This window comes from Myodes glareolus, chromosome 8 (genome assembly GCF_982192425.1).
Source record: "Myodes glareolus chromosome 8, mMyoGla1.1, whole genome shotgun sequence".
NCBI lineage: Eukaryota > Metazoa > Chordata > Mammalia > Rodentia > Cricetidae > Myodes > Myodes glareolus.
Window position 1 is genome coordinate 35,394,196 of NC_142033.1, and position 26,221 is coordinate 35,420,416.

The 26,221-nt window shown below is 38.6% G+C and overlaps 1 protein-coding gene across 1 annotated transcript in view; it reads right to left on the reverse strand.

The window, feature by feature from the left end:
• The window catches only part of Gabrb1 (gamma-aminobutyric acid type A receptor subunit beta1), a 411,905-nt gene that overhangs the window by 22,610 nt on the left and 363,074 nt on the right, over window positions 1-26,221 (reverse strand). The window contains exons 6-8 of the mRNA XM_048415118.3: window positions 9,109-9,246; window positions 8,745-8,897; window positions 5,099-5,343 (exon numbers count right to left, since the gene is read on the reverse strand). Coding sequence (XP_048271075.1) covers window positions 5,099-5,343; window positions 8,745-8,897; window positions 9,109-9,246 — 536 coding nt within the window. The remainder of the gene's footprint in view (window positions 1-5,098; window positions 5,344-8,744; window positions 8,898-9,108; window positions 9,247-26,221) is intronic.

The following is a 26,221-nucleotide window of genomic DNA, read 5'->3' on the forward strand; positions in this document are numbered from 1 at the left end:
CCCATCCCTAGCTTCAAATGGTGCCTGAGGGGTTCATGAATCTACAGTCTTTATCACCTTGGAGATTGAAACTCTCAGAATGTCTGGATTCAGCATCTGCACGCCTATAAAAAATGCTTCACTGCAGCTGGTGGAAGTGTAAATCAATACGGGGTTTGCACTTCTGAGGTATCAGGCCGGATATCCCTTGACCTAACTGTCCAGCTGAGGCTGTCAAAAATAACGTGGAATAATGAACAATGTCACTCCACACTCCAGGATGCCAAGGCAAATCCTAGAGCTTTCCAAAATGAAAAATCTGGGAGACTAGACACATATCAATTAAGTTTAACTTTTTACAAGCATCTCACAAGAAAGAGGAAGATTATCCAACCACCATAATAAGGGGAAATACAAAAATTTTGACAAATTTGAGTGTAACCGCCACGTGGGGGTTTTTGAAATAGCACAGCTGACATTATTTAACTTCCGGAGGTGGTGAACTGAGCCGAGGACATTTGTTATGGACACATTGCCTCTCTGAGTCCCTGGCTGAGAAGATGCGGGGGAGGGAGTGGTGGTGGTCAAGATTTGCTAAACCAAGCATTTCCAGGATCATTTTCAGTTGTGTGAGATGGTGACACCGCTTGTGTTGGATGGTTTTATGTCAATCCGACACAAGTGAAAGTCATCTGAAAGGGGGAAACTTCAATTAAGAAAACACCTCCATGTTTGTCTCTCTTAGGGTCCTCATGGTTGTCTAAGCTCTCTGGGATTGTGATTTGTGGGCTGGTTTTCTTTGCTTTATGTTTAAAACCACTTATGAGTGAGGGCATGTGATACTTGTCTTTCTCTACATGGGAAGTAGAAAAAGAAAAGATCTCCTGAGTAAATTGGGAGTATGAGGACCTTGGGAGAGGATTGAAGGGGAAGGGAGAAGCGGGGAGTGGAGAGGTAGAGAAGGGAGCAGAGAAAAATGTAGAGCTCAATAAAAAATCAATAAAATAAAAAAAGAAAATGCCTCCATAAAAATCAGGTGGTAGGCAAGCTTATAGGGCATTTCTCTTAATTAGTGATTGATAACATAGGTGCTCCTGGGTTCCATAACAAAGCAGGTTGAGCAAGCAAAGGAGAGCAAGTCAGTAAGCAGCCACCACCCCAGGATCTCTGCATCAGCTCCTGCCTCCAGGTTCCTGCCCTGTTTGAGTGCTGTCCTGACTTCCTTTGATGATGAACAGTGCTGCTTAAGTCAAATAAATCCTTTCCTCCCCAAGTTGCTTTAGGTCATGATATTTTATCACAGCAAGAGTATTCCTAACTAAAACATTGTGTAGTTATTATTCCATCTACATATGAAAAAGCCAGTAAAGTCTTAGCCTAATCACTGTTAAAGGTTATTTTTTAATAGTATATGGCATGATGATTTAGAAAGAATGCCAGAAGTTCATAAAAGCATGTTTGATAAAAACATTAGAGAGTTTATTGCCTAGTACGCCTAGAAGCCCCGAGTTCAATCCCCAGCATAACACACACACACACACACACACACACACACACACACACACACACACACAAATAGGAACAGCAAGACAGCCTTGGGCAGAAGCTAAAGTAGGTTATTGTCTCCTTTTCTCATAAGAAGATGGAAGAATTCATAAAGCATTATGGCATGTCACTCAACAATTTGAATAAATTCTGAAAACTCTTAATGGAGAAGGTCTATCTGATATACATACATTCACTTGAAACATACTTATTTGCTTTCTACTCCATTATAGCGACAGAGGAAAGCACAGTAAATACAGCAGACAAAGGCCCTGTTGCCTGTTGTAAACTACAGTCTAATAAGAGAAAAATGCTAAAGAGTAACTACACAAACACATGCTATTAGGGCAGTCGCACAGTGAAGGTATAGGTGTCCACAGAGGAAGTAAGTACAAGCAGAGAGCCATGGTTCCAGTTCAGGAATCTCCAAAGGGCACTGTCCACAGTAACAGCCTGAGTAATGGAACTGGAACTAATCCTTTCTACTCCACAGGATGCAATATTAGTCCACTGAACGGCATGTTCAAGCCTGTGACTTACATCCATTCTATTTCATGGTTTCAAATGGGACCTGTAAGCTGAAATGAGCCTTTTCTCCCCAAGTTGCTTTTGGTCATGGTGTTTTATCACAGCAATAAAAACCCTAACAAAAATGGTATTCTATGGATCCATTTCACAATATTTTGGTTGCTTTCAGGTCTAGGCTAGTATTTCAATTTCCTACAGACTTTAAAATATATTAATTACAGTTATTCTATAGTGCTTGCTTTCCAAGTCAACACTTGAGAGTCTTAAAATCATATTGTTTTTGGTTGTGATATCATTTTCCTGTTTCTGTTCAGGTAATTTAATATTTTACCATGTACTAGATACTTGGAATGATGACTCTGGATTGTTTTATCATCCCTGAAGAATTTTGGGTTTGCTTTCTTAGGCATTTTAATCACTAACATATTACCTAGAATAGGTGGAAATTTGGCTTTATATATTGTTAGAGTGAGTCTATGTGGTGATTTGAAAGAAAATGGCTCCCAAAAGAAGTCATATTATTAGGAGGCATGGCCTTGTTGGAGTAGGTGTGGTATTGTTGGAGGAAGTGTGTCACTGTGGAGGTGGGCTTTGAGGTCTCATATAGCTTAAGCCACACCCAGTGAGACAGACTACTTCCTGTCATCTTTGGATGAAGATGTAAGTACTCTCAGCTCCAGTTCCGTGTCTTTCTGCATTCCACCTTTATTCTCTACCATGATAACAATGGACCAAATCTCTGAACTGTGAGTGAGTCATCCCATTGCATGTTTTCCTTTATAAGAGTTGCAGTGCTCCTGGTGCCTCTTCACAGCAATAGAAACCATAACTAAGACGGTCTACTTTAGGTTTTTTTTTTTTTTACCTTGGTCTTATGACTTAAACTTTATTCTTAAATTATGATCATTTTGGAGATTTAATGAAAAGCTTAATATACTACAAGAATGGGCTAGAAACAAACTCCACGTTCAGGTACTCAATTCCACATTGTGGATGGCAGTTAAAACTTTTTTTTGTTCCTTTGGCCTTTAATTTGTAGTCTTGTAACTGTGTTTCTCTTTGATGTTGCCTTAGCCACTTTTTCTGTTACTGTGAAGAGATACCTCACCACAGCAGTTTGTGGGAGAAAGGGTTTTCTTTTCCACACAATTTAAAAGTATTGTCCATTGTGGTCAGGAAGTCTCTGAGACAGACGCTTGAGGAGCCTGACCACATTTCATTCGTAGTCAGGAACCAGAGAGCAACGGATGCTCTCTCTTAAGCTAGTTGCTTATTTTTCTATGCAATTCAGGATGTAAACCCAGAGAACATGCTACATTCTTTAGGATGGGTCTTCCAACCTAATCTCTGTAGGAAGCCACCTGGAGGCACAGGTGGTCCTGCAGTTTGGAGGTATACAAGTCCATACCTGGCTTAGCCACGTGGGGCTGAGCACCCTTGCCTGCACCCTTGCTTGCACATGCTCAGACCAGCAGAATGGCATTAACCAATCAGGACAGCGTTCAAGCCTCTCCACCGTTTAAAAGCAGCTGCTTCTGGGCTCTACTTGCTCTCTCTAAGCTTTCTCTCGTCCCTGCTCTATCTTCCCTTCCCCCAATTTTCCTCAATCAAATGCTCCGAATAAAGACGTGACCAGGGAAGGAATTCTCGTTTTTAGTGGCGTTCATTCCTGCTGGTCAGGATGCGCGTCACAAATCTCAATTGACCTAACTGAGATAATCCCTCACAGGCTCCCCCAGAGGCTAACCCAAACTAAATAATCCCTCTCAAGTGCACCTGGAGGCTTATCTCCTAGGTGAGTCCACTTCCTGGTCAGCTAACACTCCGTACTAACCTTGAATTGGCCATCTTGGTTTCTTGGGCTCTTACCTGAATATTTAAAGGAAGTCAATACTCAAAGTTCAAGTATCTCTGATTATTTACTTTTTTCTGAAATTTCAGATACCACGGAAGTATCAACATCTATGCATTGACTGTGGTTTTCTACTGAAGTGCTGCTGGGGAAAGCTATATACCTCATATACATATATCTGCAGTCCTCCTAGTATAATTTACTCTTCTTTTGAAGGCCAGTTCTTTTATATCTTTTGCTTGTTTTCAGTCACTTATGTCTTTTAGTAGAATTTTAAAATTGCCAATTTTCATAACTTCTGTCTATTAGAGGGTTTGGTACAAACTACATTTATTTAAAGCACTTTGTTTTTTAATGTTGGCATTGCATTTATTTTTTTTTCTGTGAGAAATGCTTATAAGTCCTCCCCCTCCCCAAGTCTAGTTGCTTTCACGGTTGAATCTGAGCTTCTGGCTTAACCACTCTATGGAGGACTTCAGTTCCACTGAGGGTCCGAGTCTAAGTCTATTCACTGTACTTCTCTCCTCTGTTTATCAAGCAGAGCTCACATTATTCTTTCATGTGTAATTTTACAAATAGCTTAGACTAAAACATAATGGGCTTGAGGCTGACCTCAGTCATAGATATACATTACAATGGAGTTATAGGTTAAGTGTATCCCCCAATTTTTCATGTGTTGGAGACTCCATTCTCAGTGTGATAATGTTAGGAGATAGATCTTTAATAGTTACAGCCTAATGTAAGGTGGTGATCTAATTGCAGGCGCTGTCCTTTGAAGGGGTTTTAAGAGCCCCAAATTTCTGTCTGTCATAAAAAATTATGTTTTGTGACATAATCACTTTGTTTTCCATGTAACTTACCATTAACCACAGTGGTAGAGGTTGTATTATACCCTTCAGACTTACGACCTCTAAAACTGTGTGCTAAGCAAACTGCTTTTCTTTATAAGATCGGATTGCTTCAGCTATTTTGTTACAACCATACAACACTGATACATATGCTTTTCATTTATAAATAGTTTTCAGTCTCATTTCTTTAATCCTCTGTTCTCAAATCTGTTAATTGAAAAGATGTTTTGACCTTAAAAACAGCAAATACCACTTTGCAAACATAGTTTTCTGCTGAAAAAACTCCTGGGTACACCGTCATTGATAAAAATAAAAGAGATACTACCAGTAATATATAATACATTACCTGGACTTTGTTCATCTCCAGTTTATTCTTTTCATTGGCACTCTGGTCTTGTTTGCTTGCTCCCTTCTTCTGAGGGCCTTTTCCAAAGAAAATATAATTTACGAAAGCGTATTCCAGCAGAGCCAGGAACACAAATACAAAGCAGCCCATCAGGTAGATATCAATCGCCTTGACGTAAGGAATCTTTGGCAGAGTCTCCCTGAGGTGAGTGCTGATGGTTGTCATTGTCAGCACCGTGGTAATTCCTGTGGACAGAAAACCGAAGCTTAGCTGAAGGCACCTCTGTGACGTCAGGTTTTCTAAGACCAAGAAGACAAATGCCATCTCTAATGTGTTGTAATGGTCGAAGTCACATGCTATGCTACTGGACTAGAGTGTACACATACCTAAAAACAAAATGCCAGGCTCTGTCTAGCTTCTGGTTCTAAGACACAATATAGAATGCACAGATAATGGAATGTTAATGACGTTTTAAAAATAAGCACAAAATATAAGAAAAGAAGCTGTAAAAAGCAGAACAAATTCCAGTGTCAAAAATAAGGTAGAAGGTGACAGCCAACTTAGGAAGTTATTGTCTGACCTTCATGTACACACTGAGTTATGCATGCATAACACATACATTCCCATACTAGAAATTTGACACACACATGCACACATGTGCACACGCACAAGATTGAGATTTAAAAATCCCCCTGTAATCCCACTGTCAGCTGTCTCTCCTCTGTTATGTAGCTACAGCCTTCTTCAGCTACATCCTTCCTTTCCTTTTTCTCCATTTCTCAGTCATTTCCCTCTGGAATCTGTCCCTGTGATTCTGATCCTCACAGTGTCCACTGCCAGACTCAAAGCTTAATTTGACGTAATCTCACGAGACTGTAACACACCTCTCTCACAATTTCATTTTACATTTTCTGTTACTTGTCACTCATATGTGGGATTGCCTTAAATGTCTATATTTAATGAATTTTGTGATTATGCATCAAGCATTCTCTATATAAAATATGATTTTGCTGTTTTAGTTTTTGAAATATTGCCTCTGTTTCATTGGTTCGAAAGCTTGTAACAAATTCATTTCCTATTGCCAGGGAAAGGTTTATTAAAAATCAGCCTTTAGATTTGATTAAAAAGCTAATGCCTACAAATGCAGCACAGGTTATGTTTCAACTGCTTTGCTGAATCTAAACGGCGTTAATAGTATACAGCTTGTTTGATAGCATACTGAGTATACTGTGTTGATAATGGTAATGATGGAATAATGATGGAAAGAAATCAGAAATACAAAAAAAAAAGAAGCTAGACTTTGTATAGACAGTTTGTAATGCCACTCCTAATACCAGAGCTCCACATTAGTACAGCGAATCACAACAGCCCACTGAATATGATGGGGGGAGTGAACTATATTGTTCTTATTTTCTAGGTGGATAAAGATGAACTCTGGAGCTGAGTATGGTGGTGGACGGTCTGTGCAGCATGAGACCCTGTCTTAAAAAAAACAAAAGCAACCAAGCAAATAAAACTCCCAGATTAGCTATCTTCATGTAGGTTACCTTTTGTCTACAGGACAAAAGAGCAAGATGTTCGACAAAAACATTTAAAATAAAGCAAGGGATTTGACGGTAATATCTGAAATACTATGAAAGCCATTAAACAAAGACAACATTGTAAAAGGGATGAGAAGTCAATGGTGTGGCAGGAATAAAAGGGAGCAAAGGAGAGGAAGGGAAAAGGGGGCTTCTGTCATCCAGCAAGGAATAACTCTAGATTGTAGATTCCCTAAAATGACTCAACAGGAGTACCATTGGAAAATAAGGCACAACATTTTTCCATTTCCATGCATTTACCTGTAACTTTCATGATTTAATTTTTTATAATTGATAATCATATTTTCTTATCAATAATAATAACAATAAATATAAAGTTAGAAGGGATATGTGTTGGAGGTTCCTGGGGGGGGGTTAGAAGAAAGTAGCAGTGTGATATGATTAAAATACATTGTATACATGTATGAGTTTTTCAAAGAATAAATAAAAATATTATTTAAAAGAGCAAAATGGTTCAGATCAGTGATTAATTCAAATGTGTTGGATAAGAACTCCATTATAAATGATCTTGTTTCTTTTGATTTCATCTTCCAATTTCATCTAAAATAGTTCTAGTAATGTGATTGACAGGAACGTTCTATTTACATAGTCACTGAATTTATGTTTTTAGTCTTTGTTTTAAGTGAGCAAATAGTAAATAAATATTTTTAAGATTATGCATGTTATAATACCTTAGTTTAATATTTTAAGGATCAAAATGTTATTATATGCTAACATCTTTCAAATATATTTGGCTTTGTAAAGTTATGTGCCTTTGTGAGAAACTGTGTCTGTGAGTACAAGGACCCAAGAAGGCCAGAGAAGGGTATCAGATCCCCTCGAGCTGGAGCCACCAGTGCTTGTGAGCCACCCAACATGGGTGCTGGGAGCGGAACTCATGTCCTTTACAAGGGTATAAACTCTAAACTACTGATGTATCTCTCCAGCCCCTCTAATATCTTTAATAAAAATGTCATTTGCTTTGAGAATAGGCATGTATAGAAAACCTGAGTGCACAATCTTTGACTGGATAGTATGCAGGATTTTCCTTAACCCTACTGTATGCACATGGTTGCATCCTTATTAAACAGGTATGTTGAAGATGCATATATAACATGAAAAATTGTCCATTTTCTTTATACTTAGAATATCCTAAAGTTGATACGAGGCTGCAAACACTTGGCTTTGAAAGTCTTATGTACTCAGTCAATTGAAGAGGGCTGGAGATATGCCAATTAAGGAATACACTGATCAACTAATTCAACTCAGTAATTGAGAGAAGAGATATTAGTTATCTTAGCAGAAGTGATGTTTCTCCCCTTTTTCCTGTTTCTCTCTGAAACTGGAGTGGTATCTAAAATGTGTCTGAGTGTAGACCTGCACATGGCTACATGAGATCATCAGACATATTTTATACATCCTAATCCTTCCCCCCACAAAAAAACCATTTATAATCTCAATATAGCTTTTCAGTTTCAGCAATTACTCAACCATGGTAAGATTAACTCTGATTTTGTTCCACCAAACACGAAACTATTTTTTATTCTGACTCAGTCACAGACCATTAATATAGCAGATGAATTACTTGTGCCTTATTGAATATAATGATCTATATTTAAAGGAGAGACTTGATTTCTTGTGTTTTTAACTTTGGTCAATTAAAGGATACTCTCTCCTGACAATTGATGCAGCTTGCTAACCATCTAAAGGTTTAGCTTCTTCCATGTTTATTTTAAAATAATTAATTACAACTCAGAGTCAAAAGCAGAGATTAAAGAGGAGGTTATCACGCATTTGGTAAAACATATGGTATACTGAGGTTCTAACATGTAATCCACAAAACACTCATACAATGGGAACCATATTCCAAATTTTTTTAATCAAGCTTTAAAAGATAATGCACTCATTATAAACACTCATACTTTGTCCTGGATATTTTATTTTAAAGCATCCTATTGCAACTACTTCTTCTACTTGCTAGATGAAGCTTTTACTTTTCATCACTACTATTGCCTCTTTGTTTGAAGGTCTGATTTACTAACTGTGAAAAAGTGGGAAGGCATTACCTAGTGCGACTCTGGCTGCAGATGCATCATAGTTGATCCAAAATGACACCCAGGACAGAATTGTAATCAGTGTGGAAGGCATGTAGGTTTGCAAAATGAAGTAACCGATGTTTCTCTTTAGGCGGAAACTTAGTGATAGTCGTGGATATGCCCCTGGGTTTAAAAGAGAAAGGAAGAAAAAAAGGAAGGAAGAAGAGGGAAAGAAGGTAGCAGGGAGGGAGGGGGAAAGGAAGGAAGGAAGGAAGGAAGAAAGGAAGGAAGGAAGGAAAGAAGGAAGGAAGGAAGGAAGAAAAGTCATCATTGGATTAGAATCATCATCTCCTTTTCACACATTCATGGATTAATAGGGAAGAAACATCTTCACCTGTTGTGAATTCCACCTTCTTGGACACCATCTTGTAGTCAACAATTGAAAACTGAGGAAGCTCGATCTTATTGACCCCGGTTACTGCTCCCTCTCCTCCATTCCAGTAAAACTCGATGTCATCAGTGGTGTAGCCATCTGAAGTGAAGAGGCACAACCTAGTCACACAGAGCACAGCTGGTCTAGAGATGCATTCTGAAGACAATATTTCAGCCAGTGGGAGATTCATAACAGACTAGGGCATAGACTAGCATTTTGGATTTGAATGGTAGATAGATCTTACATCAAGCATGATTTTTGTTGGGTCGGGAGTGGCTACTCAGAGGACAGAATCGTTTAGCTTTAGTGAGCATAAACTCTCTGAACCTTTATAACATGCTACATTTTTTTTTAATTGTATCTATGGACAGGTGCTCTTTTATTAAAGTAAGGGCTCTGGAAATGGATTTGGATTATGTATTATCTAAGAACAAAAACAGAATCAAATAATAAACATGGTTATTAAAAGGGAGCCTAGAGGTTATGAGAATATAGCGAAAGATAAAATCTTGAATAAATGATCAAGGCATTTAAACATAAACACACATTTTATTTAGAAATGTAACCAGGATCATAGCCATATATATAATGTATATGTGTATATATATATATACACCCAGAGAAACTAAAGACAGTTGAAAGTGTGCCCCGGCCTTGGCATGGAAGGTCCTATGTTCACGGTCTGCTCATGTCATTCTGTTCTGTCCCCATTTGTCAGTGGCCGTGATGAGTCATGATGGTGTACAAGAGTAAATTGTATAACATGACTAATGCATGGATATGTTTTAAAAAGTCTAAAAAAGTTTGGCTCATTTAAAATTCATTTTTTACCAGTTAAACACACAGTTGAGTTTTTCATTTTTCTTTTAATATTCACCTCAAACAAAGCAGCACATTTTTAAATTAGAGTTACTGACACATGTTTCAAAGATAACCCTAAGAGCTCTTTGTAGTATGCATTATGCTGGCCTACTTTTGATTAAAGCGGTAACATCTTTCCAAGATTTTCTTTTAAAGTTTAAATTTTGGGAGCTGAATGTAAGTGCCAAAGAATTGCATCAATTTACCATTTCAAGACTAGAATAAAATAAATTTTAGTCATTTTTCTTGTCCCCCTTTTAGGGTATGTGTGTTATAAGAAAAAGTCTCAATTTTACTTCTTAAAATAATTAAAATTAATCTTCAGAAAATTTTATAATTTTTATTCCTGAATTTATTGAGCAATAGCTGTTTTATACCTGGTACTCTATAAAATAACTATTTATTGCAACATATTACAATATATTTAATTTCTAATTAAACCATGACCCATTAGATTAAAGAACTTGACCTTTCTTCAAAGTAAAATATCCATATGAAATAATCCATCTACAATGACCCAAATATAAACATGAAAATAGAAGACATTTACTGTTATATATAAACATTGTTTCTAAGAAGCTGCACGATCCTCTTTACATATGGGGCTTATCACAATCTACCTGGGACTAATTGTTGCTTTGGGGATTTAGGTCAAACTTGGGTATGAAAGTGTGACACTGATGTTTAACATTGTTTTGAGTGTCTGTTAAGAATCCATGAAAAGATACACAAGGAGATAGGTAGTTGGGTGATGGATTGATGGATAGATTAGTAGATGGATGGATGGAGACACGAATAGATGTGTGATGATGGGTAGATAGAAAGATGAGTTATGGATGAATGGAGAGATAGATACGTGATGGACGGATTGATAAATAAATTGATGGGTGATGGATGAATGGATTTTGGATAGGGAATAGAAAGATTGACGATGGATAGATGGAGACATAGATATGTGATGGATAGATGAGTGATACATGGATAGATGAATAGATGGATAGCCGATGAATGGATAGACAGACATACAGACAGTTATATAGACAAATGAATAGAGAAGCACATAGATCTATAGTCTCCACATCCAGGAATTAAAAGCTTCTGACTTGATCTGTTTACTAAATTAACAAGGTGATAGATTTCAACCACCAGCAGCTGCTTTGTTGTCAGAATCTAGGGGGAAAGTCTAAGAAGAACTTCAAGTTTTGAGAGTCACAGGCAGTTTGTAGTTTGAGTTAAGAGAGGAGAAGGGAGTGGGTGAGGTGAGCCAAACTGGCAGCCCTGTTAGATCCTACTTCTGGGCAGCAGCAGAACACTAAATAAAACTTGAATGGGATAACCAGCCAAAGCAGATTTTAATATTCACATTTATTCTTTCTTATGTAAAATTTCCCTTCCCACAGCCTAGGTGGCCCAGTTAGCTGTCTTCTGGAAATATTAAATGGAAAATTCCAAGCATACACATATGAGCTTGAGCCACACATCTTTCTTAGCTGTGCTGTGAAATCCCAGGCCCTCCTACTCTAGTTCATCCAAGATGCAAGAGACCTCTTTGTCCAGTACATTCTTGTTGAGCTGTTTAGGCTTCCACCCATCTGCCACGCATATCAGTTATCTAACCAACTGTCTCAGTACCACAGTGCTCACACTCCAGCCACCCTTCTTGATAGTGATAAGTTTTAAATCCCTGGTTATTGGATATCAGTGGCCACTGATGTAATAAGTCAACCAGACTATATTAAGAAATCCAAATTTAATGAACAGAACAAAACTCTCCTGGGTGACTTAGGAGGGTGGGAGAGGAATCACATGGTAAATATGACAGCCATGTCTTAAGTAGCCTATTGGCATGGTCTTGAGCAACCCTGGGGAGGGACTAACTCTTGATGGGCTTTATGAGGGGAAGGGTCACTGTTGGTGGACTTTCTGAGGGGCAGGGTCTGGGGATAGAGAGAGGGGTGAGATTCCACATAATCATCCCAGACTGTGGTATGCCAGGGGCTCAGGTGGAGCTTCCACCAGAACACACAGGAAGACTATATTCACACAAGCCTGATGAAAGTTCCTTATAGTTGTCATTATGTATGTTCCACTTGTAATTGTTTCTGTTTTATTGTGGTTATTATTTATTCTTTCTTTTGTCTCATTTATGTTCTAGATAGGTATGTAAAGGAAAAACATAGTCTATGTGGGGATGGCCTATGCAGTGCGTTGGACATCTATCTGCCGGACGTCTAGAAACGTACCTCCCTGTGGATGAGTAGGGACTAGAGAATTCAATAACTTAGGCAGTCAGTGGTCTGGGTCTTTATTTCCAAGCTCATTTCACTTTGTTTAACTAAAACTCATTACTCACAGTGCTCTAGGCACCGAGATAATTACAGATGATTTGGAAGAAAGAGAGAATGCTCACTCCCATTTATATAGATGTTGGAGTTCTCATGGGAGCAATAATGGCAGCTGGATCCAAGCGAAGAATAGAGGCCTAGAAGCACACTATTATTCAAAGGTTACACGAGAACATTTTGCCACAGAGAAGGAACATCAATTTACTCACACCTAAACAATCTCTTTACCAACGGTTTTCCTTTATGAACCAGTGACTTCACACAGCGGTTCAGTCTGAGAACTCCAATACGAAGGATGTTGTTTCCTAGCAACAACCACAGAGAAGCACTCAGAATTTCCTCTTGGCCACTGGGGACTTCTTAGTGATGCAGAAAGTACAGAGAAAATTAAGCTGATGTCAACAGATAAAGATTCACAGAGCTAGTGCAGTGTAGAAGTGTCTGAATATTAGTATTCTTTCTGCTTGAAATAATTTATTTTGGTTGAATTTTCTACTCTGTTAACTCTAAAAGGGACTCTCCACTGTGCTTAGTAGAGCCATATGAGTGGTCAGATGTTATTTTTAGATGCGTCAAGATGATGTAGAGGCTTAAACTTCCATCCAGAAGCAGACATACATAAATGTATTTCTTTTTTTCAGAAAGGTCTTTGCCACACAGCAAGTTTCATGGTCTTGATGGACTTAGCTCAATCCTTCCAATACATTCTAGCTTAAGGCTAGTCGGAGATATAGATTGTAACACTGTGAATGTGTCCAGCAAGGTTCATCTGTTGGAAACTTGGTTTATCAAAGAAGCAGTCTTGGGAAGTAGAAATTTTGGAGCTATTTTAATTCAAGAGCAATATGCAGAAATACTGTTAGCTGTCTCTGTGTGTGTGTTTCTCTGCCTCTCCCTCAGACAGAGAGAGTCTCATTGCAGAGCTCTGGCTGATCTGGAACTTGCTATGTAGACCAGACTGGCCTTGAACTCACAGAGTCTGATTGCTTCTGCTTTCTGAGTGCGGAGACTGAAGGGATGAAACATGTGTCTGAACCTAGTTTGGCTATTGCATTCTTGTGTTCCCATCCTGTGGTGATTTGCCTTCTCCATTCCAAAAGGGGTGGAGGACTTTAATCGACACCTGGTCCTTTTTTGATTTTAGACTTATCAACTTACAGGATTGTGAGTCAGTTAAAATTTTTATTGTTTTAAAAAATTTGCTCCATCATTCTCTGTGATCGAAGCACAAAACAGAGATAGGTCTAAAATAAACAATCCCATTGTTGTGCCTTGGGCCAGAGTAACTGCAAATGAGTATGTGACATGAGTTGGTCTGGAGAAACCTGGGATTCCTGTTTCACAGCTGGGTGAGAGATTACTTTTCCCTCTTTTAGATGTTACACACAAGATACCCCGAATAGAACAGCCAGACAGATACAAGAACTCTCCTGATCACAGCAGCGATTACTTTCGCCTAGTGAGAAAATCCTGTATCTCATCGACATTTCAACCATTGGAGTTCTTTACCACTCATTGGCTTGGATCCATGATATTCTTAGGGGTAATACCGGCCATGGGAGTAGGAGTTTATAAATGTTCTCACAGTTAAATACAAGTCTATGCAACAATCCACTTCCTGTTTGACTCCTGTCTGACAGTTTGAGAGTTTTGGGCACTCACCACACATTTTCTCTGGCAGTGGGATAATTAATTAGGATTTTATGTAATCATTAGACAATGTATACTTTCAAAATTATTTTGGCATGTATGTGACCATACATGTATAACTATAGATATATGTGACCATACATGTATGGATGCACATGTGTGCATATGTTTGGAAGCCAGTGGTCAACCTCAGAAGGTATTCTTCAGAAAACAACCCCTTATCTTTTTGAGTCAGGATTCTCACTGTGACTTGCAGCTTGCTGCTTTGACTTGGATTATTGGCCAGTAAGTTCATTTGGCAGAGATCTACTACTTCCTACCAGTTCTGGGATTGTAAAGTGTGCGTCACCATACTTGACTTTCTGTGTGGTTGCTGGAAATAAAGTCAGGTCTTCATGCCTGGGCAGCAGACACTTTACTAGCTGAGTTATGTCTCCATCCCCGAAAATATGTTCTTTTAATGAGCAAAACAAGGTTATCTTGGACATTGTCTGGCATCTGATCCTTGTCCACCCCTTGTATTAACAGAAAACAAATGCAGTAAGTTTTCTGTGTACCAGCTTTTTCACCTGCAAAGACCTTTCAAGTTTCTTCCTATCATTTTCTCCACGTTTTAGTTTTTCCGAGAACATACTTAGTCCTTTCTGTCCAATACTTTCTATTTTGAATTGGATTATACCCACTTAAAGACTTATACTTCAGACATAATATTTTTTATATTGTTTAGTCTATTTGTTTATTTTTAAATAGTATTGGGGCTGGGATCTAGAGCCTTGAACATAGTAGGCAAATATTATATGACTGACATTATACTAACTATGTTAAGATACATCTCACATGAAGCAAAGCTTACATATATCTAAAAATATTGAACGGTTGCTGGCTTATTAAGACAGTATTATTAGTTTTAAAATTATAGGCTTTAAAATATATTTTCCTGTCAGTAATTGAAGACTTGAAAAGCTTGTAGAACATAGACACATGTCTAAGTGGTTTATTTTAAACTTTGTCACCAAGGCTTGTTAGTGCAACATTCAAGATTTCTTCCAGATTTTTATTTACATGGAATGTACTAAGATCTACTTAAATTTCCAATTGGTAAGAGTCCTGATGTCTTCAGTAGGTCTCCTGATCCTGATGATGGCTTTTACGGGCTTCTAATTAACTAGCCATTAGTAATTTCATCAAGATGAAACTGCCAGCTCCTTCTGCTGGGGCTCACTCTTTGCTGACTTTCATTGTTACTTTCGTTGCTTTATGCTAGTAAAAATCAATGGCCTAGCCTGTTCTGCATGGCCCATGGTGTGTTTGACTGGTGAAGATTGTATTCACTCATTTTCTAGTGACTCAGCAGATATTCACTTAGCTTTCCCAAGAGTCAAGTGATTTTTCCACCCCCTTTGGGCACAAGTGTAGGATCTAATATTGCCCCATTAAATTTTATCTAATTTAACTTCACTCACTATTTTAGTCCATTAAGGTTTTCTTTTTCCTTTGTTTATTTGCGTCTTTTTAGTTTTGTACTATCTCTAAATTTAGAAAATATGTCCCTTATCATAATTTTAGTTGATTGAGATGAGTGTGGAATGGCAGAGACAAGGAGCGTGTCCTTTAACATTCTCTTAGTGATATCCCTCTTGGCAGACAAAGACATTTTAAGCAGCACTCTATGCAGTGGTACCATCATTTATCCATTTAATGTTTGTCTGATTGTTTTAGCCCCAAGTATGCTTTTCTGTTTATCACATTTTCTAGGTTCACTTGCTCTGAATCCTCCTCAAATGAGATTAAATATGTTGTGACTTCTGCTGAAGGATATGAAGCTGCCTTGTTAGTGTTGTAGAGTATCTGTGACACTGTAGAGATGTGCCTCTGCCAAGGTGCTTTCTGATTGGTCTAATAAAGAGCTGACTATCCAATAGCTAGGCAGGAGAAACAGGCAGAATTTCCAGGGAGAAAGAGAGAGAGAGAGAGAGAGAGAGAGAGAGAGAGAGAGAGAGAGAGAGAGAGAGAAAGAAGAAGAAGAAGAAGAAGAAGAAGAAGAAGAAGAAGAAGAAGAAGAAGAAGAAGAAGAAGAAGAGGATGAATTTAAGTGTGTGCAAGCTGTGACGAGGAGGCACAGAACAAGCAGAAAATGCAGGAGGAGAGGTCACAGTATGAGCCCCGTGGTAGAATGTAGACTTTTAAAAATATGGTTTAATTTAAGTTATAAGAGCCAGTGAGACAAGCCTAAGCTAATGGCCAAACTTTCATAATTAATGTCTCTGTGTCATTGTTGAGAGCTGGCTGGTGGGACAGAGGAAGATTCGTTACACATTAGATTACTGATTCTGTCTACATCTTGAATCTTGCCCAGACTGAATTGATCTCATCAGCTTACATGTCAGCAGAATTTAGATTTCTTACTCTCTGAAAGAATTGAATGATGTCTTTCTTACTGTCAGCACCAATTGCCGTGTGGTATGTGAACATCAGGTTTATGATTTAAAAAAAAAAATCTCTTCCAAGCTTAATAAATGCCAGCAAAAGCTACTCTGCATTCCGTCATGCAGATGAATATGCTTTCTGGAAATTTTTGACAAAAGATCAGAATCAAGGTTGCTCTAGTGAGGAAATAAAAATTAGTCACAAAGAAATGCTAATCCTATTAATAGATGAGCATCTTGCTGTTTGTTTCCAGAAACATTTTTTCCAAACAAACAGCCCCCCCCCACGATATGTTATGCTACATTATAGTTGTGGCAACAGTTAAAGGATAGTATAGTTTGTCTTGGGAAAAAAGAATCACATTTTTTTTCTCTTAGTTTTTGTGGCATGGTAAGACATAGATTCCTTTGTTCTTTATTTCTGATACCAAATTTCTAAATTATTTGGAATTTCCTGGGTGGCTAGAGCATCTTTTGTTCTAATGAGGTGACTCTCACAAGATAATCAGTAGTTTCGGAATTGAGGTAGGTTGCCATAAGACCAAACCTCATTTAGAAGTCTGAAATTTTGAGTTCTGTTCCCAACCCTAAAGAGAGGGACAAGAGTTCATGTTAGCCACCAATGCTCCTTTCCTGAAAATGCTATACGACAGGGCTAAGAGAGCCTGTTGGCTGGTAAACACATCAAGGTGCTAGGAGAAGGCAGGAGAGGGTCCAGAGCTGCGCATCATCAGCCACACCCTGCCGTACCTTACTGTATGCCCAGCTTCCATCTGATTATTCAGGAATGAACCCTTTACAATTACCGTCTAATAGAGACAGAGCCCTTTTCCTGGCTCTTCTGAACTGTTTGGCGAATCATCTTCTTGGAGTTTGTTCATGGGAACCACAAGGCTGTGCCAGGTTAGATCTGGTGCAGGCAGCCTGGATCCACCCCTGGGACTGACATCTGAATGGAGGGTAATCTTTTGGAACTGAGCTCTTAAAACGATGTAGTCTGGCCATCTCTGGGGCATAGGCATCTGTACTGAATTGAGTTGCTAAACATCTGCTTGGTGTACAGAGAGTAGGAGAATTGGTTGGCTTGCAGAAAGTCTGTAAACTTTAAGAAAAATGAACAAGAAGAGTTCACAACTTTCTGCTTGTTATTAGCAGTCACAGAGGGGATTTCTCTGAGATCACTTTGGTCATCGTTTCTTTTATAGTCTTGAAAACCCATCGATGTTCTCTAAAACATCAATAATCTAAATGATTATTTCAACTTCTTGCACCATTTTCTTTAAAAAAATATCATTTGCGGTATTTTTAAATAAAATTTGAAAATATTTTAGATAGTGGCTGCTAAATCTTGTTCTTAATTTCTGCCAAGTTCTGGGTAAAATCAATCCAAAAGGATGGTTTTTCACAGGATTCTAACTAAAATAACTAAATAAAGTAATGTACATGTTGCAAAATTTCTGAGAAATTTGAGTTTGGAATTTAGACAGCTTTATGTTTAATATTTCTGTCATGAAAGGGGAGGGGCTTGCCCTTAGATGAGGTCAGGCAATTACTGTGATTGGATGACAGTAAGTTCTGATCTTGTTAAAATCCCTCTGCATTTGGGAATAGGTGTTTGTTACAAAAGACCTTTATGAAATGTTACATGATCCTTTTTTGATATATGAAAAGAGAATTAAATCTTTAAGTAGAGAATTTAAGTAAGTGTGCCCAATACAGAAATGCTATCTAAGATTGTTCTCAAACATGATTTAAACATGGGTGTTGTGTAAGAATGCCTGCTCTATCTGGAATTGCTAAATTGTTTGTCATTCTTTTATAACCAAGTTCAGAGATGGGAGTCGCCCTCAATACTGAGATGCACTTAATATTCCCAATTTAATTGTATTTTCTAAAGCATAAAATATCCTGGGGTGTAAATGAGATCATGAATGACTAAAGAAAAGGCCAAGGCTTCTGCTCGGTAAATCACAGTGTTCTGTTTGCAGTTTCATGCAGTGGTTACTTTGGCCTGAAGCCATGGATTAATTTTGGATAAAAATTTGGATTATCGAATTTGCTTTGTTATTGCCACCTGATATCCCACATGTGGGAAAACATTTATAATTTATTTACATTTTAAAGTGTCAAAATACTTTAGTATTATTGTTTGTGAGTCCATCCTTGGGAGCTATTGTGTTTTGTTTTATTTTGATTCTTCTTTCATTTTAAAAATGTATATGTAAGGTAATTTCCCACTAAGAAATTCTGGTGATACAAAAGTTTTTTTAAAAAAAACATATTAAAATGAGAAAGTATCCATAACTAATCTAGATCAGTTATGGTAAAAAGTCTGTAGTGTTTTGTTAAGAGAAAAGAAATAGAATTGTGTGTGTATGTACATATGTATCAGGCTTGGGGTCTTCTCTATGAGTTTTTAGCCAGACTTATTTTCCTTTTGCTATGATAAAATACCTTGGCAGAAGCAACATGATGAAGAAAGGATCTATTTTTGTCTTGAATATAGACAACCATGGTGAGGAAGGGGTGGCAGCAGGGGCACCAGACTGGCCAGACTTTGCATTGGCGGTTCAAAAGCAGAGGCAGGACAAGGAAGTGGGTGGGACCAGGCTATAAAATCAAAGTCTACTCCCAGTCACATACTTTGTTCAACTATCATCCACCTCCTAAAGGCTCCATAACTTTCCCAACTAGGACCATGGATGGGAACCCAGTGTCTAAAGCATGAGAAGATAAGGAATATTTCATATGCAAATCACAGTGGTCAGAAGTCTCCAGGGACCTCCAAAACAGTACAGGTTATTGTCACTGACTTTAGGTGCTCATCAGAACTAGACGGTAAGATTTGCCTGATGAAGTCGCCACGAGTTTTGAATGTAGGGCATAGAGAAAACATGCTGGAGCTGAGCTGCATGCTTCAGCCCTGGTGGCCAGTGTTCGCAATGGCAGAAACTGCCACGCAGGAGCCTGGAAGAGAAAAGTCACTGGTCCTACCCAGCTGCAGACCCTGGAGTCTACAATACCAACCTTCCAGACTAGAAGTGTAATGGCTACTGTGGGAGCAGCCAAGTGCATTCTTGGATCGGGGTGGGGGGCAGCTCCGCAAGAGGGAGTTACTGCATGGTACTGTGGCGCACAGCTGTGGAAATCATAAACCCTAGGCATGAACCTATTGCTTCTGTTTTGAAAACTGAACACCTTGTCAAGCTGTATCCTGAGTCTTTATGCTTACATCTATAGACAGATGTTTTCCTCAGCCTTGGTTAAAGATGTCTCTTCCTGTTGTGAACAACTACTAATGCAGAGACTCACCGGTGGTCAGGCACTAAAAAAAAAAAAAAAGGCTATTGAATGTTCTTCCCTCAACTGGACATTCACATTATCCTTTCCAAAGCTGAGGGAATGCCAACGAAGAGGGAGGTGAAAGACTGCAGTAAGACTCAGGTGATGGGAAGAAGGGCCATGGAATACTGTCATCTGTGAACAACATGGCTGTTGCACTTATGAGCTCACAACAGCTGCAGTTGCTTGCGCAGGACAGCACCCTGGCAATGCGCAGTCACGGATGGCTGGGAGTGCTCATCGGGCCAGCTGCCTCCTTGGATAGGCATTGACAGTTGGTGGCTGCTGGAGGAGGGAGGAACATTGCCTTCAGTGATGTAGCCACTACTGAGTTGCCCATTCTCTAAAGGATAGCATCATACTCAAGCCCATGCTGCCAGTGGCCCCAGTTAGACTCAACAGGCCACAAAACAATTGCAAAAACAAAAGCAAATTGATATGATAGTCGGAGGGAGACTTGGTAGGAAGAGAGGGTGAATGTTGTCTGTAGGACGGGAGAAGATGGAGTGTTGTGACTGTAAGCAGAATATATTGTATGTATACAATCGTCAAAAAATTAATAGTAATAGTGGAGAATGTGTATGAAGGCAGTCAACAATAGTTTTATGTGGATGTTATGAAGATGGACGATGTTTTATTTGAAAATTCCAGTGTGTGAATATGCCATACTTTTGAGATGAAAACCCCCAGTAAACTATTTTTATGTTCCCGAAAATGCCAAAATGTATTTTGAGAAGGGGGAACACCAAAACTGAAAATTATGCAGTTAGCCTGTAGAGGGCACCCAAGACTTTTAGACCAGACAGTGTTTGCAGATCTGAAAATACTCCTTTCAGTTCGGTTTAAGAAAGAGTTTTAGCTCTTTCATGAAGATTTTTAATTTTGGATCACTGATTCTCAGGAGGTTTTATTTTGAAATTAGCTTATATTAAATGATCCTAGAACCATTATGATTAATAAACCTTATCATAAATTTATATTTAAAGTTAAGAATCTATTTAAATAGTGAAACTCTCGTTGGTGCCTAAAGCAACTATGGCAAATGGCCTGCTTTGGTACACTTGATTCTTGAGCTCTGGTCTTCTCACAGTTATTTTGAAAATGACAAGCTATATATAGTACTCCAACTATGTATTCAAAGCAGTGAACATGGATGTTCTGTGTATGATATGAACTCATTCTGCACAACTCTCAGGTGGGACTAAGTAGCCAATAGAAATAAGATATGTTAAAAACACATCATTATGTCAGGCTATACAGTTCAATTCCTGACTTTGCTGGCGAATAAGATTCTGACTTTTACTCTCAAGTCCCGTTTCATTCACTTGCAGGTCACAGCAAATTCACTGTGTTGAGTTTCCAAACCTGATGCTTTTTCCATCTGTGAATGTAAGGGCTGTGGTTTCTGCCCTGGATTTTCACAAGCCTATCGCTTACCACTGAGTAGATTCATATAAGATGAAGATTTTAAATGTTTTAAATAAGCAGACTTCGTTTTCTAGCAGTAGAGATTTTCCTTTGGCAAATCTCAGCTGTCTTCTGATATCTCACGCTGTTAAGGTTCCATGTGAGTCAAATGTTGGGAAACTGAAGCCGTCCAGCGATTTGTGCCTGGAGCTTGTTTACACTCAATTCCAGGTGCTAGGTCAGTGTCACAGAGGTTATTACATGAGATGTGTTGGTCACATTAATATCTGTGCTTTTAAAATTGCATTGTTTCGGGGCATGCTGAAAAACCCCACTGATTATTATTGGTTTTTCTGGAATTGATTTTTTTTTTTTGCTTTATGTAATTTGGCAGTTACATTGATGGAACATGTGGCTTGTTGCCATTTTCCTTATGTTGAAGGCTTTCTTTCTGATGAGCATGAAGTAGGAAAGCAGACAAATATAAATGTATTTTTAGAGCTGCCTGGTGTGGAACAGTTTGGGGGATAGCAGTCACGGACGGGTATTGCTCTGTTGCTATTGTCCAATGTTTGGCCGGGAAAGAAAAGCAATGATGATAATTTTTACTTTTCAGGTGGGAAAATGAAAGTGCAGACATTCATGACCTGATTGGGAAGGCTGAATGCTTCCAAGTTTCTATCTGTGGAAACGGGGCCAATAATCTGTGCTACCTGACTCATAGGGAAGATAAAAAAGGTCATTTTGCAAAGTTACAGCTGCGGAGTGCTTCTCAGAGGCAATTCATCATCCAAGCACTTAGAAGCATTACAAAAGCATCACAGGTGCTTCATGAGGAGTTTGGAGCAGTGGCTCTCAACCTTGGGTGCATCCCATTGCTTGGGGGGACACTTAACATCTAATTTTGGTTGTCACAAACTGGGCTGGAGTGCTATTGGCATCTAGAGGACAGATGCTGATAAACAGGGTAATGGCTTGCCAGAAAGACTTGTACCACTGTTGAGGAGCCCTTGCCCCTACCTAGTGGATGCTGTTCTCAGCATAATGGTTCTTGCTAGGATCAATTGTATCATGATTGGAAGTATATAGAGATACCCAGGTTTAGTATGAGAGAAAAGAATTTGCAGGTATAAAAGATGCAAAGTTATTTTGTAACCCAATCACAAATAGACATTCGTCACTGGAATCGAAGGCCTTATCTCTGTCGCAGTATATCTGATACAAGATATGGTTGTACATTTCTGGAGTAAGCTGCAGGTAAAAGAGACAACTGAAAAACCTGAATGACAGGCTTGGGAAACCCTTTGCCTTTTGCATGAAAAGTTACTGGTTTGAAGAATTCTGATCATTCTAAACTCCTTCAATGATACAGTAGTTAAAGATACTCCAGGATGAGGACAAAGAGAAGCAAAGTAGATAAGAAAAAATATGAAATATGAATTGGAGAAGAATTATGCTTGCATGTGTCTTCCATCGGTTGGTTTTGAAGCAGTATGTGATGTCACATACGCTCTATAATTCAAAGATATCAATGAAATATAGCAAACTCACACAGTCCCAGAGCAAAAAAGCAAAGAACTTCATTAAAGTGAGGAATAGATTTAAATAGACAATTTATCAAAGCAAAAGACATCGAAACACACAGTTAACATTAGTTATCAGAGAAATGCAAATCAAGCCACAGTGTGCTATGATTTCACCATAGTAAGCCTGGTTGTTACCAAGAAAGGCAAATGATAAGTCTGAGTAAAGTTGTAGAGGAAAAGGGATCGTGGTGCATTGTTGGTGGCAACGTAAATTAGTATAGCTACTGTGGAAAACAGTATCAAGAGCTCCCAAAATACTGTAAATAGAAATTTTATATAATGGAGCCGTAATATTATGGGGCATACGTTTAAAGGAAAACCGAATCCCAAAGTGACACCCATATGCCCCCATTTTACTGCTTTATTCACAAAAGTTAAAAAGTGGAAAGAACTTCAGTGTTCATCAACGGTGAGTCGATAAGAAAAGTGTAGTATATATTCAAAAAGCAATACAGTTATGACATAAAATGAATGCAGTCCCGTTATCACAGCAATCTGGATGGAAAGGTAGACTTTTGCACTGCATTGAGATAAAGTAGGCACAGAGATACTATAATCACAGAATCGCATTCATATGTGGAATCTAAAAAAATTGATGTCATAGAAGTTGGGAAAGAATTGTGGTTGTTCAATGCTTGGAGAGTAGTGGGGCACTAAGTTATAGCTAGACAGTAATAAATACGTTCTCGTGTGCTGCTGTGCAATGCTACAGTTAGCTTTTGCTGTCAATTTGACACATCCCAGAGTAATCTGAGAAGGAACCTTCAATTAAGGAATTGCCCTGACCAGAGAGGCTTGTATGGATGTTTGTGGGTGATTCTCTTGGTTGGTAATTGATGAAACAGTGCTCAACACACTGTGGGCAACATCATTCTTTGGGCAGGTGGTCCTGTGAAATTTTGTTACTGAACAAGAACCCATGAATGAGCCAGCAAGCACTCTTCTCCACAGTTTCTACTTTGAGTAGAGCTCCATGTTGAGTTTCTTCAATGATTTGCCTTAATGATGGACAGTAACCTGTGAGCTGAAATAGACCCTTTCCTTCTTGATGTTGCTTTTGATAAATGTCTTATAGCAATAACAGAATCCAACTAGAGCACACAGTTAGCATCATATATAATGAATCTGTGTTCATAAAACTAGAAGAAAAGATTTTGAATGGATTCACCATTAAATAACTAGTAAATCTGAGGAGTCAGATAAAGGTAAATTGGTTTAAATGTATTGGAATATCACATGGGATCCACACATATGCATGATTTTTACATCTTATGCTGCAGTAAAACTAATTTCAAGTTACAAAAGTCCTGAGGTTGGGTCAGAATCATCCTTGTAGAAAAGTCCGTGTTTCCATACTCTTTGGGGTAGTGTGGTCTGTTGGAGCTGTGGGGTATCAGATCCTACCCTGCCTCTTCCTGTGAGTCTGTGATAATGAAGGAGGGTGCAGAGAGGTCCCCGTTGCAAATGTTCCCTGCAAGAGAACCTACAGTCACGGAAAAGAGCTCAGAGCCACCATCTCAGAGGGATGGCTCTTGCCAGGATGAGACAAAGATCAGTAAAGACTAAGTCACTTCTGAGCACTTATTTTTCATTTTCGAAGGAAGATTTTTTTTTTGACTAGGTTACTTTTCTACAGCTTATATCAACCAGTACGCCAGGGACTTCTTCGAGATATTCTATAGAAATATTTGTCTTTGAAATTTTACTGTTTGGCATTTTCTTTTCTGTCAAATAGTGGTTTTTCACTGAAAGGTATTGTTTGGCAGGTAATTGATTTTTGCCATGTTACCGAATTCTCCACTCAGTAGATGTTCTAATTCTTAGGAAAAAAAGAACAACATTGAAGGAAATCCCAGAGAAGTTATTATGTAAACACTATGTATAGAAAACTAGAAGTTTTCCTGCAGAATGAACCCTGAAAAGAAATACTATTGAGTAAACAGCACACATCCAAACTTCCATGTCTCCTTGTGATTATATTTACATCTGTCATTAAGTATCGTCCATGGGTCGGGTATAGAGTGGGTCATTTTTTTCAGACAATTATGAGCATGCTACTGAATTTTTATAAGAAGGGAAAAAACCCCAATCTGATTCTAAAACACAGAAAACTGTGTCAGAGAGAGTTTAAGTAGTATGGCCAAAAGACTACACTGTTGGTTTATTTCCAAAATCTTTCCTTACCATACTGCCTAGTTTCATATGGATTTGTTCATACTATTAAATAACCTTGAGGCTGGAGAGAGGGCTCAGTGGTTAAGAGCACTGCCTGCTCTTCCAAAGGTCCTGAGTTCAGTTCCCAGCAACCACGCGGTGACTCACAACCATCTGTAATGAGATCTGATTCCCTCTTTCGGAAGAGACCTGGTCAGTCGTCCTCATCAACTTAGACCATGAAACCCATATGAACTAATTCAACAGAACCGCCATATACGAACAATGCTTGCTTCAGCATTGCCAGGGCATAAATTTCATTCATTAAGTAGCCTTAGTTTCTTATCATTGGAAAGATTACCATGCAGCCTATTAGGTGTAGCCACATGAAAGGGTTAATATTTGGCCCTTAAGGTTTGACTTACTATAGCACAGTTTTTGGAGTCATGATATAGACCAGCGGTTCTCAATCTTCCTAATGTTGAGCCCCTTTAATACAGTTCCTCATGTTGTGGTGATCCCACCCCTAAAATTATTTTCATTGCTACTTCATAACTGTAATAGTGTTGCTGTTATGCATCACAATGTAAATATCCATGTTTCCTGATAGTCTTAGGTAACCCATGTGAAAGGGTCTTTTGAGCCCCATAGCTGGAGAACTACTTATAGAAAATGCCACAGTGTATGTCCAACTTGCTTTAACTTGCTGTGATGAAACACTGGCAGAACCAACATGGGGGCAGGAAAGGACTTATTGGTCCCTAGGCCAAGCACAGTTGATCACCAAGGGCAGTTAGAACAGAAATTGAAGCAGACACCTGGATGTAAGAACTGAAGCCGAGACCTGGATGAAGGCTGCTCACTGTCTTGTTTTTCATGGCTTATTCAGCTTGCTTTTCTTTTTTATACAACCTAGGATCCTTGTCCCAGAGGTGGCACAATCCACACTGTGCTTGGCCTTCTCACATCAAAAATCAAGAAAATTCCTTACAGACTTGTTACTGGCCAATCTTAGGAAAGCATATTCTCAATCAAGGATCCCTCTTCTTATATGACCAACTTGACAAAAGTTGTCTGGGTCAACTTGACAAAAACTAACCAGCACAGTATGATATAGAACGCTCTAGTACAGTTTAATATATTAGATAAAGTAGGGATTTGGGCATTGCATGTATAAATTGAGGATATTACCAGTCCAAGGTATGGTATGGTTGTAGGGAAGGTGGGTTTTTTTTTTGTTTGTTTGTTTTAATTGTAGATATGAGGAAGAGGATAGTCAGAGAAATCTTAGACTATCCAGATC